General features: G+C 46.4%; 3 protein-coding genes across 3 annotated transcripts in view; 1 reads left to right on the forward strand and 2 right to left on the reverse strand.

Annotated features, from left to right (window-relative positions):
- The window catches only part of LOC127033298 (putative zinc finger protein 66), a 34,482-nt gene extending 32,344 nt beyond the window's left edge, over window positions 1-2,138 (reverse strand). The window contains exon 1 of the mRNA XM_050921274.1: window positions 2,015-2,138. The gene's annotated coding sequence lies outside the window, so the exon portion shown is untranslated. The remainder of the gene's footprint in view (window positions 1-2,014) is intronic.
- LOC127033326 (zinc finger protein 239-like) overlaps window positions 1-20,732 on the forward strand; it is a 156,146-nt gene that overhangs the window by 42,000 nt on the left and 93,414 nt on the right. The window lies entirely within an intron of this gene.
- The window catches only part of LOC127033126 (zinc finger protein 850-like), a 51,895-nt gene that overhangs the window by 12,373 nt on the left and 18,790 nt on the right, over window positions 1-20,732 (reverse strand). Inside the window, exon 4 of the mRNA XM_050920931.1 lies at window positions 15,437-16,374. Within this exon, the coding sequence (XP_050776888.1) occupies window positions 15,437-16,374 (938 nt within the window). The remainder of the gene's footprint in view (window positions 1-15,436; window positions 16,375-20,732) is intronic.

Here is a 20,732-nt window from a genome sequence, read left to right on the forward strand (position 1 = left end):
ACACTTCCTAAAGCCGGCCCTGAGTGTGGCCTACACCAGTGGTTCTCAACCAGGGGTGCACATACCCCAGGGGGGACGCAGAGGTCTTCCAGATGGCACATCAACTCATCTAGATCAGTGTTTCTCAACCTGAGGGTTCTGACTCCCCAGGGGGATTGCGGGATGGATTTAGGGGGGTTGCAAGTGCAGGGCCAGCATTAGGGGTGGCAAGCAGGGCAATCGCCCAGACCCCCACAAAGTTAAGCTACACGTTTCAGCTCCAGGTGGCAGGGCTTGGGCAAAATCTAGGAGCCAGGTGGGTAGGTAATATCTCTTATTGGATAAACTTCTGTTGGTGAAAGAGACAGAACTCTTCGTCAGCTCAGGCCCAGACTTACGTTGAAGTGCTTTGCGTAAGCTCAAAAGCTTGTCTCTGTCACCAACAGAAGCTGGCCCAAAAAAGGATATCCTCACCCACCTGGACTTACTGAACTAGACCCTACACAAACACAGAACAGACCTCTGCCCTTTGTGCCTTTCAAAATCACCCCCTAAAATCTTAGTGTAGACAAGGCCTTTAAAAATATAATGACAGATTCAAATAACATAACAAAACTGTGAGTTAGCAGGCTTTGTCCCTTTGTAGCTTGCGTATAGAAAGAAAGAGATCTTGGAGTCGTGGATACTTCCCTGAAAACATCCGCGCAATGTGCAGCGGCAGTCAAAAAAGCGAACAGAATGTTGGGAATCATTAAGAAAGGGATAGATAATAGGACAGAAAATATCATATTGCCTCTGTATAAATTCATGGTAGGCCCACATCTTGAATACTGTGTACAAATGTGGTTGCCCCATCTCAAAAAAGATACACCTCTACCTCGAGAAAACACGACCCAATGTAACATGAATTCGGATATAACGCGGTAAAGCAGCGCTCCGAGGGCGGGGGCGGGGGGTGGGGAGGGGCTGCGCACTCCACTGGATCAAAGCAAGTTCAATATAACGTGGTTTCACCTATAAGGCGGTAAGGTTTTTTGGCTCCCGAGGACAGTGTTATATCAGGTTGGAGGTGTAAATTGGAATTGGAAAAGGTTCAGAAAAGGTCAACAAAAATGATGAGGGGTATGGAACGGCTTCCGTATGAGGAGAGATTAGTAAAACAGGGACTTTCCAGTTTAGAAAAGAGGTGAAAAAGGGGGGATAGGATAGAGGTGTATAAAGTCATGTGTGAGTTGGAGAAAGTAAATAAGGAAGTGTTATTTACTACTTCTTACACCACAAGAACTAGGGGTCACCAAATGAAATTAATGGGCAGCAGGTTTCAAACAAACAAACAAACGTAAATATTTCTTCCCACAATGCACAATCAACCTGTGGAACTCTTTGCCAGAGGACGTTGTGAAGGCCAAGACACTAACAGGGTTAATAAAAGAACTAGCTAAATTCCTGGGGGATAGGTCCCTCAGGAGGGGGGAGGGATATCTCAGTAGTTTGAACATTGGTCTGCTAAACCCAGGGTTGTAAATTCAATTCTTGAGGGGGCCATTTAGGGATCCGGTGCAAAAATCTGTCTGGGGATTGGGCCTGCTTTGAGCAGGGGGTTGGACTAGATGACCTTCTGAGGTCCCTTCCAATCCTGATATTCTGTGATCAGTGGCTATTAGCCAGGATGAGCAGGGATACAAAATCAAAATCATATGCCACTTGGTCTGGCATTAGCTGACTCTGGAGAAGACTAAAGCAGCTTTGTACAAATTGTTACTCTAATAAACACTGGTAACACAGTGGGGGGTTCCCAAGCCAGATCCGCAGCCGCTCTCCATCAGCTGCAGCTCCATGGACTTCCCCAGTTATGGAAATTCACCAGCCCGTGGAGTTTGCAAGGCACACGCACTTTGCACCCCTACACTGCACAGGGATGTGAAAATTCACTCGTGAAAAATAGCTTCCCGGCCTAACCCTCTTCCCCTTCCTCGCACAAAGAGGCGTAGTGGGTGGGTGGGAAGGTTTCTTTTCCTTTGGTGCCAAGACTTACTGGGTGCTGTCCGTGCAGGCAGAGGCTGCTGGGCTGGGATCCTCCTGCCTCTGGTCCCAGCTCTGCGGGGAAGGGGATTTGGGATTCACTCACCCAGACAGCAACCACAAAGAGTTACTGTAGCGACTGGGGAGTGTAAGTCACATCACTTCCTGCAGCCGGGCCAGCGTGATCCCAGCCCAGCTCGCGTCTGGGTCCTAGCGATAAACTGCCTCTCACCGCAGCCCAGAGGCGCTGGAACTAGGGGGGTGCTGCACCCCCCCGTAGGGTGACCAGATGTCCTGATTTTATAGGGACAGTCCCAAAGGTTGGGTCTTTTTCTTATATAGGCTTCTATTACCCCCCACCCCCTGTCCTGATTTTTCACATTTGCTGTCTGGTCACCTTACCACCCCCTACCCCCTCCTCCGTCTTGAAGTGGTTTCCATCATATCCAGGGTTTGCAGTTTGGTTCAATGACTCTCAGTCCCCACCATACAAGTTGTTCCAGTGCCCCTGCTGCAGCTCCCCCACCCAGCCCCAAGCCCCTCTGCCTTTTTGGGGGTGCACACACACACCCAGACACAGGCAGCCTCTCCCAGCAAATCCCCAGCCTCCTGCTGGGGACCTTAGTCCACGACTCAGAGTCTGGGGGTGATTCACAGGATTCCCCTGGGGTTCCCCAGGGGTTCTGCTTTGGAGGCCCGTGTGCAGAACGGGATTAAGCCCCTTCTGTGCCCAGTCCAGGGGGGACTTTCTCCGATGGCTGAAACCAGCCCCTGGTTCCGCCGACACCAGCCCCTGAGCTGGAGCCCATAGGTGATGGAGAGAGACTTGGGGAAAGGGCTGGGGCCAGTGAAAAACTGCTATCTGATGTAATTTGCTACCAACAGCAATTATGATATTAAACTGCTTTTGAACCTAATCTGCTACTGGTATGGGGGTAGCAAATTGTAACCAGTAGCAGTTTCTGATACGAAGATTGTTCTTATTTGCTGACGTGTCCTAATTTGCTAAAATTTGACAGTGGCGTGGGATGGAACCATAAAGTCATTGGCTTCCAAACGACCCTGCCTGGTGCACAGATGTATTGATACCTCTGAAAAGAGTGAGGTCATTTAAATGTCATTTCTTTTCGCAGCTTCGTTTCCTGTGCTGACAAAACTAGAGACACAGATGTCATTGCTAAAACCACTAGCAAATACTCACTTGTGCATATTTTCAATAAGGATTATACACATCTAAATTCAGTAGCACATCTGCACCATAACAGAGCTAAATGATGAAGCGCGAAGAGTAATTCAGGGAATCCAGCAGCAGATAAGACAAGTTGGTGACCTGCTCGGAGACTCTATGCAGTCAGGTACAGTGATAACGGATTCGTTGTTTCTGAGAGGGTGTATGTAAAATGTTTCACTGCATCAAGTCTCCTGCAGTAGGTTACATCAGACAGAGAGGACTGGCAGTGACTAGGCATTGGGATGCCTGTGCCTTTAAGAACCCAGCCTTGTGCCTGTGTCTTTAAGAACCCAGCCCTGGGAAGCCCATGCTGAGATGTGCTGTCTGTGGGAGGAGGGGGGAAAAAAACCCTCTCCCCCCTCCGTTTTTGCAAACACTGGTGTCTCAGTCCACCAGGGTAAAGGTTCCCCCTCTGCCTCACCCTGTACTGGGGTTTTACCCTCTGTCACCCTCTGGCAGTGTCTCTCCCCTGAGCTTAATCCCCACTCCCCCCATCCCTGCTTCCAGCTGCTTGACCTCCCTTCCCAGCCAGTCAATTTCCTCCCCCAGGCCCTGGCCCCCCCTCTTCTCTGATCTGCCCCCTTTGCACCTTTTTAACCCCAGTAAAATCAATCCACAGAATCTTATGCCAAGTAAGGGCAGGAGGAAGGGCAGTGGCTTCAGCAGATGTTACCAAGCATGCTCAGTACACCCCCAAGTAGCAAATTAAAACAGAGAGCAGTTTTTCACACTACACCTGGCAGGACAGTGACTCTGCACAAGAGCTGCTCACCCTCTTCTTTGCTCCCCCTGTGTCTCCAAATCCCAGAGCTTCTGCTTGTACTGAGATGCACAGCCCTGTGGGAATAGGAATGCCCTGGGCAGAGGGGAAGGAAGAAGCCAGAGACAGCAGACTGAAATAGAGAGCTGAGATGAAAGGGGCAGAAGGAGACATAAGTAGGGTCAGAGGTTCCCAGTTCCCGCTACAGCATCCGTGGGCAGATTAACTGTCCTGGGAACAAGCTGAGCAGCAGAGACTGGAAAAGCCAGTTCCTGCCTCTGCTAAGTCGGGGCACTGCCCTGCCCTGGAGGGACAATTTCAGGGGCAATTCCCCAAAGCGGGTCCTTTGGTTCAGCTGTTTTCCCGCATTTAGCTCGGAGACTCTAGGCTTGTCGACACTACAGGGCCAGCGCTGGCCTGCATCACACCCATTGCTCTGCTTACACCACACCTAACTAAAAAACACCACAGCTACCACAGCAGGGGAACCCTTTGTTAGACTTTGTCTTACCAGCAGGAGCGCCACCAGCTTTTTTGGCGCCCTCGGTGGCAGAAGGTCCCGTCCCTGAAATGGTGCCCCCAACAGAGGTGGCGGAAGATCTCACCCCCAAAATACCGCTGACGACTGGGGCGGCTGAAGATCCAGCCGCCGGGGTCGCCGCCCCCCAAATGTTAGTGCCCTAGGCGACCGAAGGTCACCTAATGGGTTGTGCCAGCCCTGCTTACCAGATAAAGAAGAACTGCTCACAAGAGATTGGTTTTTGGCCCTACGCTATTTAACATTTTTATCAGTGATGTGGAAGAAAACAGAAAATCATCACTCATAAAATTTGCCAATGACACAACATCTGGGGGAGTGGTAATTAATGAAATCATTAATTAATGAATTAATGCCACTTGTACAGAGCAATCTGAACTGAGTACAAGCAAACAATCTGCATTTTAATATGGCTAAATGTACATATACACATCTAGAAACAAAGAATATAGGCCACACTTAGAGGATGGGAAAATCTATCCTGGGAAGCAGTGACTCTGAAAAAGATTTGGGGGTTGTGGTGGATAATCAGCGGAACGTGAGCTCCCAGTGTGACTCTGGCCAAAAGACCTAATGCCATCCTGGGACGTATAAACAGGGGAATCTCAAGTAGGAGCAGAGAGGTTATTTTTACCTCTGTGTTTGGCACTGGTGCGACCGCCACTGAAATCCTGTGTCCAGTTCTGGTGCCCACAATTCAGGGATGTTGATAAACTTGAGAGGGTTCAGAGAAGAGCCAAAAGAATGATTAAAGGATTAGAAAACCTGCTTTATCGACTCCAGGAACTCAATCTATTTAGCATAACAAAGAGAAGGCTGAGGGGTGGTTTGATCACAGTCTATAAGTACCTACCTGGAGACCAAATATTTAATAATGGGCTCTTCAATCTAGCAGAGAAAGGTCTAACATGATCCAGTGGCTGGAAGTTGAAGCTAGACACATTCAGACTGGAAATACGGTGTACATTTTTAACAGTGAGTGTTTTTGGGAATAGCCTTCAAGACATTCCCCAAGAACTCAGTTCGACTCCAGTTTTGTCACTCAAGTTCCTTTATTTGGCATACAGCAAAACTATGCTGAGTTGATCAGACACAAACATGGGGGGTGGGCAGGGCCGCCCAGAGGATTCAGGGAGCCTGGGGTCTTCGGCGGTGGGTCCCGGGGGCGAAAGGACCCCCTGCCGCGGGTCTTTGGGGTACATCAGCGGTGGGTCCCGGAGCGGAAGGCCCCCCACCGCCACAGAAGTGCCGCCGAAGACCCGGAGTGGAAGAAGCTCCGGGGGCCTGGGCCCTGCAAGAGTTTTCCAGGGCCCCTGGAGCAAGTGAAGGACCCCGCTCCAGGGGCCCCGAAAAACTCTCATGGGGGCCCCTGCGGGGCCTGGGGCAAATTGCCCCACTTGACCCTTCATCTGGATGGCCCTGGGGGTGGGTAGAGGGTATACCACACATCCAAAGTTACACCGAAACTGCCTTCCTTTAGATACATTTACATATTGCATTACATTCTGTACACATTGCATCCCACTATACACTGCATACATGTGCTTTAAAAGCAACCCAGCATCAATAAAATAAAATAAATCAGTAAACATAAGGAGAGAAGCCCAATCACCAAAATTCCATTCAAAAGTGGCATCCACATTCTGTTGTTTTTTTTTTTAACAGTTTATGAGTTATAAATAATGAAGCTACTTTAAAGGGTGCAGTGGGCATTCAAAAACATGTCAAAACTGCCAAATCCTATCCAAAAGTTCTGCTTAACTGTACTGTAAAATAAATGTTACTAAGAAAGTAAAAACAAAAACTATGTAGTAAAGGTTTGAAAACTATATTAAAAAAATAAAAGCAAACCAATATGCCTGACACTAAAAACAAGTCCAAATAGTTTAGGGTTAAAGCCTATTAAAAAATATTACACAAAAATATTCAGCTTATTTATGTGTCTGTGTTACTAAATTTTACCAATCTGCATAAAAAATTATGCCCACTAAAATGTGGTGAAGTATCATTAAAAAACAGATAAAAGAATTTTCTAAACAAAAATGTATACTTTAAAATTTTAAATTAGACTGCCAAGACATAAAACTGCCAAGGCAGGGAGGGGATGGCAGACAAGCACCCTTCCCCTCCAAACTGTTCAAAATTAGTATGATACTCTACAACCAAACTGACATCAATAACCAAGCATTTCAACAGAAAATACTGCAAGCAAAGTACTGGAGCCATTAAATAGGAAAAAAACCTCCTGAATAAAGCTTTGTTATAATATACATAATGTCATTGCTTTTAAAAAGTTATAAAATTAAGTCAACGTGTTCTAATAACATGTGCAAAAGACATACTATACAAAGTAAAAGCAGCCTTAAGTAAAATGAAGCAAAAAAAACCTTGGCCTCTTTGGTCACCAAAAATGTTAAAAATTTAATACAATAAAAATGACAATAGTTGGTGCAAAATAAATAATAATAATAATAAACAAAAACACGGGTCTGATAGCAGGAAAATAAATGTAAAACCACTGCAACTGATCTAGTATAAAAAAATGTTTTGTTTCCCTAATCAAATACTGTTAGAAAACAACACAAAGTCTAAAAACTCCCAGACTTGTTCTGCTATTTGCATCTGGGAAACTTACACAGGCAGGTGTAGCATCTTACAGACAAAGTTGCCGGCACAAGGATTTGCTTTGGGAAAAGAGGCTCCAAATTGCACAGCAGGGTTAAAATGCTGAAATGTTAGTAACAGAAAAATTGCCTATGCTGGTGATAAACATTGTCTGGGGGCTAAAAAGGATCCCTTCTGGCATGGACTCAGGAAATGTTAATTGAATTGACCTATGTTCTGTTTCACACCTAAATTTCTTATGGCAATGAAAGGAAATGCGTGTGTGTGTATATATATATATATATTGTACCAAGGTTGGGTTTTTTTATAATGAAATTAAAATAAAAGCAAAATTAAAATGACAAAAAATGCTTTAAAGGCAAAGCAAGTTTCTAATGTGGAATTACACCCTGGTGGGCTGTACCAAAGAGGTAAACTTCCACCTCCGAGTTAGTACTTTAAGCCTAGCATTAATGGTGGTTCAAATAATTCAGCCTTAAAATTGTGTTGCTAAGTAATCCACTGCAAAAAAAAAAACACAAAAATCCTAAAATATAATGCAACTAAAACAAAGAACAAGATATGTTCATGGAGGGTAGGTTCATCAATGGCTATCAGCCAGGATGGGCAGGGATGGTGTCCCTAGCCTCTGTTCGCCAGAAGCTGGGAGTGAGTGACGGGATGGATCACGTGATGATTCCCTGTTCTGTTCATTCCCCTCTGTGGCACCTGGCATTGGCCACTGTTGGAAGACAGGACACTGGGCTAGATGGACCTTTGGTCTGACCCAGTGTGGCCGCTCTTATGTAAATACTAATATAAAAAAGAAAACCAAAACCAGTGGAACATAGGCCTGTAATTGAACATGGGTCAGGCCTAATTTCTCAGGTGACAGGATTAGGGAGGTAAATAAATCAGCGGCTGGAAGCAGAATGTTTGTATGAGCCAACGTAAGCGGGAACCCCTAGGGAACCATCTACAATGGACACAAGAACAATGGGTAAGAGATGCCTGGATCGTAAGATGAGGTAAAGAGTAAGTCATCCAATAACAGTGCATGGGTTGAGCATGCTGTAGAGGGATTGGTTCCTACAAAGTGACCAGTCAATCCCAAAACGGGTGATGCAATGTGTAGCGAATGCCGGGTAATGGGTAAATGTCTACAAGGGATGAGGTTTGCTGTTTAAGGATGGGTGAGGGGTACGTCCTCCACTCGCCCTCTATGCTCGAGTCTGATCAGCTCAGTTGAACTTTGCTGTGTGCCAGATACAGGAACCAAAGCAACCAGATGGGAGTGGAACGAAGTTCTTGGGGAACCAAGTGCAACAGAGGCGGCTCTAAAGGCTTCATAGGGAAAAATGCGCAGGGGCGGTCGTCGTTACTTTGGGTGGTTTGATTTTATTCAGCATGGGTGCTGGGTGGTTTGATTTTATTCAGCATGACTGCCCCGAGTTCCCCTGCCATAACTGGGTTTTATTATTGAATCAAGCACATTTAACACTTTGGTGTATTACTTTTAAAAAGACTTTCAAACATTTTTACAATTTTTAACCGTTTAACTTTTTTAACGCTGCGGTGTTAATTTGTGCAAAAATGTGACTGTTTTTATTTTATTACTTATGTTTTTAAAGTGACACATTTTGTAGCCAATTTTCTTCCGGCAACTTTTAAGCTTTTTTTTTTTTTTTTTTGCACTTATTTGTTTAGCTTCATACACTTTGCCTGCAAAGCTGTACTTACTAAATACAGTTGCTGAAGGACAGCTGCTTTCTACCTTGGATCTAAGGCAACAGTTAACAAATTTGTGTTGTGTGTGTGTGTGTGTGTGGGTTATTATTGTTATTTGAGAATGTTTTTAATTTAATTTGTTTTTTCTCCCTACAACTTTGATTTGCTTGTTATGCTTTTTACGTTTATTTGGTAAGGTGGCACCTTGTGTTTCTGATGTTTTAGCCACTAGAACTAATCCTTGTGAAACTGCAGCCTTGATTTGGCCTTTTTTCTTTTTTTTTTTCTTTATGAGAAAAACAAGATGATCCTATTTTTTATGGCTGCAGATGGGTCCCAGCTTTTAACATTTTATTGGCACTCAACAGACTTCTGCTGTGCTTTGCTCAGCATTCTTTTACATATACATCTGGAAAGTACCTTTCAAATATTGTTACAACTTTTACTTTACTTTAAAACTGCTTGGCCAGGCTGCATGGCACACGCTTTACAGATCCCTTCTTTGTTCTTTCACCCCATTCTTTTCTTCCTCAATATTTTTTACATAAGGGTTAATTCTTTTACTTCTCTACACTGGACTTTTATTTTTAGGATAACTCTCTGCAATAACAAGTTTTTTGCTTTTTTTTTTGGTTGCGTTTGTTATTTAGCACTATTCAGTGACATTCCTTTTCCACCCCCAGACCCAATTTCTCCCTAATACCTATCTGGGAGTTTATAGGATCCACCTTTGGATTTAACTTAGTTCCCCAATGACCCAGAAATCTCTTCAAATTTAAGCCCTACCAATGCCATTGCTAAAGTGCTGGGTTGTGATCCTTGACAGTACAGCTAGACAGGTAATAAATGATACCTTACCTGCTCCAGGTGAATGGATCCGATCCGAGCCACTGCATCACTACAATGGAGAAGCCTTTGAAGCCTTTTCCACTTGATTCCCCAAGAACTCAGTTCAACTCCACTCTTATCACTCGGGTTTCTTTATTTGGCATAAAGCTACGCCAAGTTAATCAAACTCAAACGTGGGTACCCGGCATACCACGCATCTGAAGATACACAACCCCTCCCTCCCCTTTCTTTACATACATTTACACATTATGTTACATTCCCTATATGTTGCATTACATGCTGTATAATTGGCTTGGTTACTTTGCAAAGACCAATCCCTGTGCAGAATGCTCTGTCCACAGTCTGCTTTCCTCTTTATGCTCCTGGCTTTTCTTGTCTGTTATCTTGTTCTTAGTAAATGTTTCCCTGGGTGTTCTCCCTCTAAACTAGCTCAGACGTTCTGTCTTTTAGCTTAGAGCAGGTCTACTCTTAAACTGCTGTGCCTCACTCCTGGAGTGCTTTAATGAAGACGCTCTATGCTGAGGGGAGAGAGCTCTCCCGTCAGCTTAGTTAATCCACCTCCCTGAGAGGTGGTAGCGATGTTGGCAGAAGCTCTCCCACCAATACAGCACTGTTTACACTGGTAATTAGGCTGGTATAAAACTCCGGGGTGTGAATTATTCAACCCCAGAACCACGTAGTTATGACAAAGTAATTCTGTAGTGTGTAGACTTGCTGTTAGTGACCCATTTACATTGCTACCTCGATATAACGCCACCCAATATAACACAAATTTGGATATAACGCCGTAAAGCAGTGCTCCAGGGAGGTGGGAGGGGCTGCACACTCCGGTGGATCAAAGCAAGTTCAATATACCACGGTTTTACCTATAACACGGTAAGATTTTTTGGCTCCCAAGGACAGTGTTATATTGAGGTAGAGGTGTACTTATCTTAGCACAAACATTCCATTTTCAGTCTACTGATCTAGTTACCTCCCTAATCCTGTCTTCCAAAAATTAAAGCCTCCCTAATGACTCGTGTTCAAGAAAGGCCTACATGAGTAACTAACCACTGGTGCAATTTACCAAAGGCCATGGTGGATTCTCCGTCACTTGATTTTGAAATCAAGTTTGGAGGTTTTTGCTAAAAGATTCTGCTCCAGGAATTCTTTGGGGCAAGTTCTCTGGCTGGTGCAATACAGGTGGTCAGACAAGATGATTACAATGGTCTCTCCTGGCCTTGGAATCTATCAACCCCACCACCCAAATCCAAGGTGTAATTTGTGCCAGGGCTGAGCCCTGGCACCGAGCCTGGCAGTTCAGAGCCCCAGCACCTCTGGGCCGGGCGGTTCAGAGCCCCAGCACCTCTGGGCTTGTTGTGTCAATTATTAAAGTAAAAACATGTCCTTGAGCCCCAACACCTTTTTCATTACAAATTAAGCACTGCCTAAGCCCCTCACATCCACGCTTCTCAATCACTAGCTCTAACCTTCTCCTTGTCACCCTGTGTCCTTGGTAAGCGTGGAGGGGTTGTGAGGGATGCCTGGAGGCCATAAAGGATACCTGGAGACCATACCCAGATCACAGAGGGTTCCGGAGCACTCCAGATTTAGGCACCCAAATCGCAACTTTCGGCACCACTGTGATCCACCAACCCTCTGCCTGGCTGCCAATTAACACGCACCTAAACTCACTAGGCACTGAAATTTTTGCTGTAAAAGTGCACTGGGTATGCACTCTGCTGCCTCAGGCAAGCACCAGGTGCCCATCTCATACCTAAGCCTCAATATTATCTACCAACCAGCCAAAGTTAGGTAGGGCCCTCCCGGCCCAGTTGCATAGATTCTGATCTCTAAAGCCCCAAAGAGCTCAAGGTGTTTATCAACTCTCTGTGTCCAGCATTAAATAGCAATAGGTGGGTCTGCGGATAATTTTAAACAGAGCCCTTCGTTTCACTCGGTGAGCTGGCCAACACCCCAAAGCATCTCCATTCAAATTGAAAGTTTATTGATTAAACACAAGAAAAGAACAAGAAATCAAAACAGCCAAAATCAAAACCAATGGCTATTAACCAGGATGAGCAGGGATGGTGTCCTTCACCTGTTGGTCAGAAGCTGGGAATGGGCGACAGGGGATGGATCACTTGATCACCTGTTCTGTTCATTCCCTCTGGGGCACCTGGCATTGGCCACTGGGCTAGATCAACCTTTGGTCTGACCCAGTATGGCCATTCTTTTTATGTATGGCCTTGATCTGGAAACTGCAGTTGAGTGATTATACAAAACAAGTGTAGAGCTTATCGAAACCTCTCTGCTTCAGAGTCTCCTGTTTTCAGGGCAACCTTTCTTTGCTGAAAGAGAGATGGTTAACTTTAGTCTCAGTCCTGATTAGAATGGCATTCACGTATCCTGTTCTGAACAGAGACAGACAGGGCAGAGGAGAGCTGGGACAGAGAAGATGGGTGAAATATGGCTTTTGTGGATGTTTTTGTACTACTGGTTAGTTACAAGTGGATGCTTTGTCTGGCAAGTGAACCACAATACCAGCTGCGTGATCCGGTTAGTTATGAATTGGTCAGGGCTGTCACCTGATGGCATCCTTTCTCCTTCCACAAGGCAGGTTTGGATGACTGCAATATACTTGACTTCAGGATTTGACAAGAAGCCAAGAGAGCAAGGTAGGATGAGAGGAAAGAAACAGTGGGGCAGAAAATAACATAACAAAGGAAGGGAATAGAATACAGGATCTCATGCACCTTCCTGGTGCTGGTAATTCTATCTCCCCACTGGTGGGCTGAGATCAGGACGTCACGGTAATGAGATGACTTTCAGCACTCACAGGTGAAAACATAGTTCTCTAAAGATGAGCAAGTCCTTTAGATGAGTTGAGATGAGATGAAGTGCTGGCAGGTTGGGGGGGATAAGCTGGGGGGAAGATGAGATGAGGCGAAGCAAGCTGGGACAGGAGAGGAGAGGTGATCTTATTTCCAGTCTCTTTTAAGATACCCCAGAAGGGAAAAAAAGTGGGAGGCAGAGTTCATCTCCCTCCTTATTTTGTCCACCAATTAGGCCTAATATCTGTCTCACCAATTTTGGCTTATTAATGTCCGTCTCCACCTCTCCTGTTTTCACCCAGCATAATTTCAACACCAGCCTTGTATCGCATCAACTTGCCCTGTGTTGTTTGGACTCAGTCTCTCTGGCTGCTTCTCTTGCATCTGTTCAGTGGTTTGAGCATTGGCCTACTAAACCCAGGGTTGTGAGTTCAATCCTTGAGGGGGCCACTTAGGGATCTGGGGCGAAAATCTGTCTGGGGATTGGTCCTGCTTTGAGCAGGGGGTTGGACTAGATGACCTCCTGAGGTCCCTTCCAACCCTGATATTCTATGATCTGTTTAGAACATATTCTATTGAAAATAACTTGACCTACTTTCCACGGTGAACTCCTAAGTAGGCAAGAGTTATAGGCCAATTGTCACAACAGCCGTACTCATGATCAGATCTCTCCTAACTGCACCCAAAACAGCTGTTGGGAGAGGCAAGACTCTCTTATAACTTTTAGCCTAGAGCAGTTACCCAGGACATGGGACACCCCAGCCCAATTCCCCACGCTGCCTGGGTGGGGAAAGGGATTTGAATAGGGATCTCCCACCTTTCAGTACAGCAACCCCTAATACAGTAAGTAGGTGCAGATACTTCCCCCTAAATGCTGCCAGCTCCAAGGGAGCGGAGCTAAGGTTGCACGGGCATGTACCTTAACTCTGTATTGCCTGGTTTTCAGAAGGATTTTTTCCCCTGAACTCTGCGTTCGGCAAGGGCACGAGTTATCACCAGGCAGCCTAGGGTGACCAGACAGCAAATGGGAAAAATCGGGACGGGGGTGGAGGGTAATAGGAGCGTATATAAGAAAAAGACCCAAAAATCAGAACTGTCTCTATAAAATCAGGACATCTGGTCACCCTAAGGCAGCCTTAGCCTGTGTTAACGAAGTTTTTTGGCAGTGCATTTCCTAGCTTTTTTAACAGAAAAATGTTGGAGGAGGGGTCATTTAGTCTGTTGATGTTTGCACCAATATTAACAGCTGATACGCTGCTGGAGCTAGAGAAGCACAAAAAGACCCAGCTTTTAAACAGAGCTTTACATCAGTAACCCCCCTGCCCCCAAATGACCTCCATTTTACAGATGGGAAGCTGAGGCACGGTGAGCTGATGGGCCTTGCCCACGGTCACCCAGTGGGCCAGAGGCAGACCCAGGAATAGTCCCAGAACAGTGGTTTCTCCACTAGGAATCACATAACAACCGTGTGGCCTCAGCGCTCCACCCACATCCTGTGCATTTTGCGATCGTGGAACAGTGATAATAGTTGTGCTCTGAAATATCTGGAGTGCGTCGCTGCAAACAGGGTGGGAGAGAGAAATCACAGACATGGGCTAGGTCCCAAAATCTTGGCAGCTTTATGACATGCCTGTGACAGTAACTTGGACAGAAGAGACGGGACAAGGAGCTAGTTCCCTGAACCTGAGTCCCAATGAGCTCTCCTCACTGCCCCATGTCCACAGCGTGTTCTCAGGGCATGTGCCAAGCATGTCTCTTATCTTCCCATCACAAGGGCCCAGTCCCCCTCGACCCAGCTCACATGGTGAGGGGCAGAGCCCTTCAGTCGAAGAGGAGACCCACCCCATCTTGGCTCACATGGGGGGGAAGGAGCTCTGACCCCCCCTCCCATGGACAAGGCCCCTAATCCCATGAGTGGGGGCAGGGAGAGGGGCTCAGACACCCCCAAGAGATAGCCCTGTCCCCATATCCCATCTTATAAGTGAGGCAGGGATGAGGGCAGAAACATCCCCAGAGGCACAAGGGTCACATGAGGGGGAAGAGGGAGGGGGAAATCAGACCCAAACCCCAGGGGGACAGGGACCCCACACCCCTGCCCCCATTCAAAGATAGAGAGAGCAGCTCAGAACCCCTACCCCCCCCCCCAAGAAAGGCAGCCCCTATAGATCACAACACACATGGGAAGAGAGAATTTGATGCTGACAGACATCCCTGGCTAGTTCCCTCAATCTTCTGTCAGTTTCCTCCCATATCCCCCTCCTCCTGCCCTCCCCGCACCTCTCCATGGCCCTTCTCCCCGTCCCTATCACTCATGCTCATTTCTCCTCTCCCATAATCCCCTTCTTCCCATGCTGCAGCCCTGAGCCATCAAACATCTTCATCAAACACACCCAGTCCACTGGGGACCACTGCATCAGCCTGTGACCTCAGTCAATGGTGTCGTCCTAGACGTCGTGTAGTGCAGTTCTCAGATCTGGCTCAATCCTGCGAAGCCACCAATGTCCGGGGTGGCCCCAGGAGTGGCACCGGGGAGGGTCAGGGCACACACCCTGCTGGAATTATTTTCTCCATGGTGGTGAGACAGCCATCATGGCCGCGCCGCTTTTCGAGAAAACGAACGGCAGATGGAAGGCCAGATTGCTGCGGGATTGTCACATTTTGCACCAAGTCAAGCCACTTTACACCTGTCTTCCCCATCCCTCCCCACTCAAAAATTCTCCTCCCCTCCCAGCAAGCATTCATATGTCTAATTTCTCCCCCCCCCTCAAAAAAACCCCACTGATTGCATTCCCCCACCCCCATGACATTTTCCCTTCTCAGGACATCAAGGAAGTTTCTTCCCTGTATGGATTTGCTGATTCCAAACCCAACCAAAGCCCCGACTGCAACCGCTCCCACATTTAAGATTTCAACCTCGTGTGGACTTTCTGATGTTTAATCAGATGCGAGTTCTGACTAAAGCTTCTCCCACAGTCGAGGCATTTATAGGGTCTTTCCCCCGTGTGGATTCTCCGGTGCGTAACTAGGTTGGAACTCAGATTGAAGCTTTTCCCACAGTCCAGGCACTTGTAGGGTCTCTCTCCCGTGTGGGTTCTCTGGTGTCGAATACAGGTTGAGCTGTCACTAAACCCTTTCCCGCATTCCGGGCATTTATAGGGTTTCTGTCCCGAATGGATTCTTCGGTGCTTAATCAGGGCTGAGTTGTCGCTGAACATTTTCCCACACTCTGGGCACTGACAGTTCTTTTCTCCCGTGTGGATTTTTTGGTGCGTCGTCAGGTTTGAGCTCTGAATGAAACTCTTCCCGCACTTGGTGCATTTGTGGGGTTTGTCTCCCGTGTGGATTCTCTGATGCACGACGAGGCTCGAGCTCCGATTGAAACTTTTCCCGCAGTCGAGGCATTTGTAGGGCCTCTCCCCCGTGTGCGTTCGTTGGTGCAGAATAAGGTTGGAGCTCTGATTGAAACTCTTCCCGCACTCCTGGCATTTATATGGCTTCTCTCCCGGGTGCAGGGTCTGAGATCTACCAAGCTGTTTGCTCATGTTGAATCTTTTCTCACATTCGGTGGGTGCGTTTTTTTCCCCTCTTGTATGGGTTCTCTGCTGCATTGAGGTTTCCCGGATGTCCTTTCCACCTCTACTAGAACTAATGGCTTGACACCCTTTATTCCCTGGCTGCTTTCCCTGCTGCCTTTCTGCCCTGTGCTGACTCTCAGAGGCTTTTTCCTGCTGGAGGCTTGATGCAATGTCTTCTTTGGAGCATCTGGATGATGCCCCATGGGGTTTTGGCTCCTCACAGCCTGCCTGCCATGGATTCTCTTCCTCATCTTCTCTCACCATCCTGTCGCCCGCTGGAGTAAAGAGAGAGAACCCGGACAGGAGTCATTCCCTCTGCCAGGGTGAGAGGAAAGAAAGGGGCATAGCAAAGAAGAGAGACACAGCACAATAATGGCTGGGGAGAACGAGGGCTTGTCTACATTACCCGCAGGATCGACGATAAATCGACCGCCGAGTGCTCTCCCGTGGACTCCGGTACTCCACTGGAGCGAGAGGTGCAGGTGGAGTCAACAGGGGAGCGTCTGCTGTCGACTCACCACAGCGAAGACACTGTGGTGAGTAGATCTAAGTATGTCGACTTCAGCTATGTTATTCATGTAGCTGAAGTTGTGAAACTTAGATCAATCCCCCCTTCCAGTGTAGACTAGACCTGAGAAAGGTAAAAAACCCTGACTTCTGTGTAAATTTTCCTTCTCTGAAATGCGAAGGGGGCACGTGGAGTGCTCTGATCCATTACAGCCAGGTTATTCCTCCTCATCTTTCAAACACGGAGTGTCCTCTGTCCCCTCCCCACAAATCCACCCCATATTTCCTCTCTCTAGTTTCACAATATAGTGTCTGCAGGTGGAGCCACGTGTGTGTGTAATAGAAATGAAGGCTTATCCCACCTGTCAGGGATGGTCTAAATTTACTTGGCCCTGCCTCAGCCCAGGGGTCTGGACTTGATGACTTCTCGAGGTCCCCTCCAGCCCTACATTTCTCTGATTCCTTCCAACAGCCGTGAGGCACCGGGGAGCTAGAGAAGCGGTCAGTTCTCTGAACAGCGCTGCCTGATGACACTGCGGTGTGAAGCCAGAGAGAGAGATGAATAACACAGCAATGACAAGGGAAGCCTGCATGCTTGGAAGAGGAAGTGGAATAACCCAGTGGTAACGGATCACGGAATAGCAGGTGCCCACAAAGGAGAAATTGGATTCTGCCATGCACGTGCTCAGGGGGAAGTAAATTTGGGGAGGGAGATCCTGCCAGCTGTCTATCAGGATGGGTGAGGCGCTGTGAGTGACATGGGTCAGGGGTAGGACCCTACCTAATTCACGGTCCACTTTGGTCAATTTCACAGTCATAGGATTTTTAAAATGGTAAATTTCATGTTTTCAGCTATTTCAATCTGGAATTTCACGGGGCTGTTATTGTAGGGGTCCTGACCCAAAAAGGAGTTATGGGGGGGTTACAAGATTACGGTTGGGTTGCGGCACTGCTGCCCTTACTTCTGTGCTGCTGCTGGCGGTAGTGCTGTCTTAAGAGCTGGGCAGCTGGAGAGCGGCAGCTGCTGGCTGGGATCCCACCTCTGAAGGCAGAGCCACCGCCAGCAGCAGCAGTAAGGACGGCATGGTGTGGTATTGCCACCCTTACTTCCGCACTGCTGCCTTCAGACCTGGGCCCTCAGTCAGCAGCCGCCACTCTCGGACAACTCAGCTCCGAAGCCAGCAGCACAGAAGTAAGGGTGGCATGGTATGGTGCAGCCACCCTTACTTCCTCACTGCTGTTGGCAGGGTGCAGCCTTCAGAGCTGGGTGCCCAGCTAACAACTGCCACTCTCCAGCCACCCAGATTTGAACCCAGCAATGGCAGAACTGCAGAGTCTCAATGCGTGGATGAGACGATGGTGTAGAGAGGAGGGGTTTCGATGTATTAGGAACTGCGGAAACTTTTGGGAAAGGGGGAGCCTATGCGGGAAGGATGGGGAAAAGCTGACAGGTGCAGAGGACCACATGATTTGGACATCCCTTAGTGGGGGATCTATTAATAGAGAATCTCTATGTCCTAGTGAGGACGAAAGGATGGAAAATATAGGCAGGGTCTGATCAGAAACAAACAGTCAAATAAAAAAGAGTCCCATTCAATTATATCATGTAATGGCAGACAGCTAAAAGGAGACAAGTTTTTAAAGCGCTTATATACCAGTGCTAGAAGTCTAAAGAACAAAATGGGTGAACTAGAGTGCCTCGTATTAAAGGAGGATATTGATATTATAGGCATCACAGAAACTTGGTGAAATGAGGATAATCAATGGGATACAGTAATACCAGGGTACAAAATATATCAGAAGGACAGAACAGGTGGTGCTGGTGGGGGAGTGGCACTATATGTGAAAGAAAGCGTAGAATCAAATGAAGTAAAAATCGTAAATGAATCAAACTGTACCATAGAATCTCCATGGATAGAAATGTCATGCTCTAACAATAACAATATAGCGGTAGGGATATATTACTGACCACCTGACCAGGATGGTGATAGTTACTGTGAAATGCTCAGGGAGATTAGAGAGGCTATTAAAATTAAAAACTCAATATAATAATGGGGGATTTCAATTATCCACATATTGACTGGGTACATGTTCCCTCAGGATGGGATGCAGAGAGATAGTTTCTTGGCACCTTAAACGACTGCTTCTTGGAGCAACTGGTCCTGGAACCCACCAGAGGAGAGGCAATTCTTGATTTTGTCCTAAGTGGAGCACAGGGTCTGGTCCAAGAGATAAATATAGCTGGACCGCTTGGTAATAGTGACCATAATATAGTTACATTTCATATCCCTGTGGTTGGAAAAACACCACAGCGGCCCAACACTGTAGCATTTCATTTCAGAAAGGGGAACTACATAAAAACGAGGAGGATAGTTAAACAGAAATTGAAGGGTACAGCGCCAAAAGTGAAATCTCTGCAAGCTGCGTGGAAACTTTTTAAAGACACCACAACAGAGGCTCAGCATAAATATACACCCCACATTAAAAACATAGTAAGAGAACCAAAAAAGAGCCACCATGGCTAAACAACAAAGGAAAAGAAGCAGGGAGAGGTAAAAAGGCATCCTTTAAAAAGTGGAAGTTAAATCTAGTGAGGAAAATAGAAAGGAGCATAAACACTGGCAAATGAAGTGTAAAAATACAATTAGGAAGGCCAAAAAAGGATTTGAGGAACAGTTAGACAAAGACTGAAAGTAATAGCAATTTTTTAAAAAAATATTTGAGAATCAGGAAGCCTGTTAAACAACAAGTGGGGCCACTGGACGATGGAGAAACTAAATGAATTATTTGCATTGGTCTTCACGGCTGAGAATGTGCGGGGAGATTCCCAAACCTGGGCCATTCTTTTTAGATGACAGATCTGAGGAACTGTCTCAGATTAAGGTGTCATTAGAGGAGGTTTTGGAACAAACTGATAAATAAAACAGCAATAAATCCCCAGGACCAGATGGGATTCACCCAAGAGTTCTGAAGGAACTCAAATGTTAAACTGCAGAACTACTAACTGTGGTGTGTAACCTATCATTTAAATTAACTTCTGTACCATGAAATCTGGTCTTCTGTGTGTTTTTACCCTTTACTATACAGATTTCACAGGGGAGACCAGCCTTTCTTAAATTGGGGGTCCTGACCCATGAGGAAGTTGCAGGGGGGCTCACAGGTTATATTTTTGGTGAGTCACGATATTAACAACATAAGAATGGCCCTACTGGGTCAGACCAAAGGTCCATCTAGCCCAGTAGCCTGTCTTCGGACAGTGGCCAAAGCCAGGTGCCCCAAAAGGAATGAACAGAACAGGGAATCATCAAGTGATCCATCCCCTGTTGCCCATTCCCAGCTTCTGGCAAACGGAGGCTAGGGACACCATTCCTGCCCATTCTGGCTAATAGCCATTGATGGCCCATGAAATTATCTAGTTCTTTTTTGAACCCTGTTATGGTCTTGGCCTTCACATCATCATCTGGCAAGGAGTTCCACAGGTTGACTGTGCATTGTGTGAAGAAATACTTCCTTTTGTTTCTTTTAAACCTGATGCCTATTAATTTCATTGGGTGACCCCTGGTTCTTGTGTTATGAGAAGTAGTAAACAACACTTCCTTATCTACTTTCTCTACACCCGATTTTACAGACCTCATTATTTTATAGACCTCAATCATCTCTCCCCTTAGCCATCTTTTTTCCAAGCTGAAAAGTCCCAGTCTTATTAATCTCTCCTCATACGAAAGCCGTTCAATACCCCTAATAATTTTTGTTGCCCTTTTCTGAACCTTTTCCAATTCCAATATATCTTTTTTTGAGATGGGGCGACCACGTCAGCACACTGTATTCAAGATGTGGGCGTAGCATGGATTTATATAGAAGCAACATGATATTATCTGTCTTATTATCTATCCCTTTCTTAATTATTCCCAGCATTCTGTTCACTTTTTTGACTGCCACTGCTCATGGAGTGGATGTTTCCAGAGAACTATCCACAATGACTCCAAGATCTCTTTTTTGAATGGTAACAGCTAATTTAGACCCCATCATTTTATATGTGTAGTTGGGATTATTCTTTCCAATGTGCATTAATTTACATTTATCAACATTAACTTTCATCTGCCATTTGGTTGCCCAGTTACCCAGT

This window comes from Gopherus flavomarginatus, chromosome 12 (assembly GCF_025201925.1).
Source record: "Gopherus flavomarginatus isolate rGopFla2 chromosome 12, rGopFla2.mat.asm, whole genome shotgun sequence".
Classification (NCBI taxonomy): domain Eukaryota; kingdom Metazoa; phylum Chordata; order Testudines; family Testudinidae; genus Gopherus; species Gopherus flavomarginatus.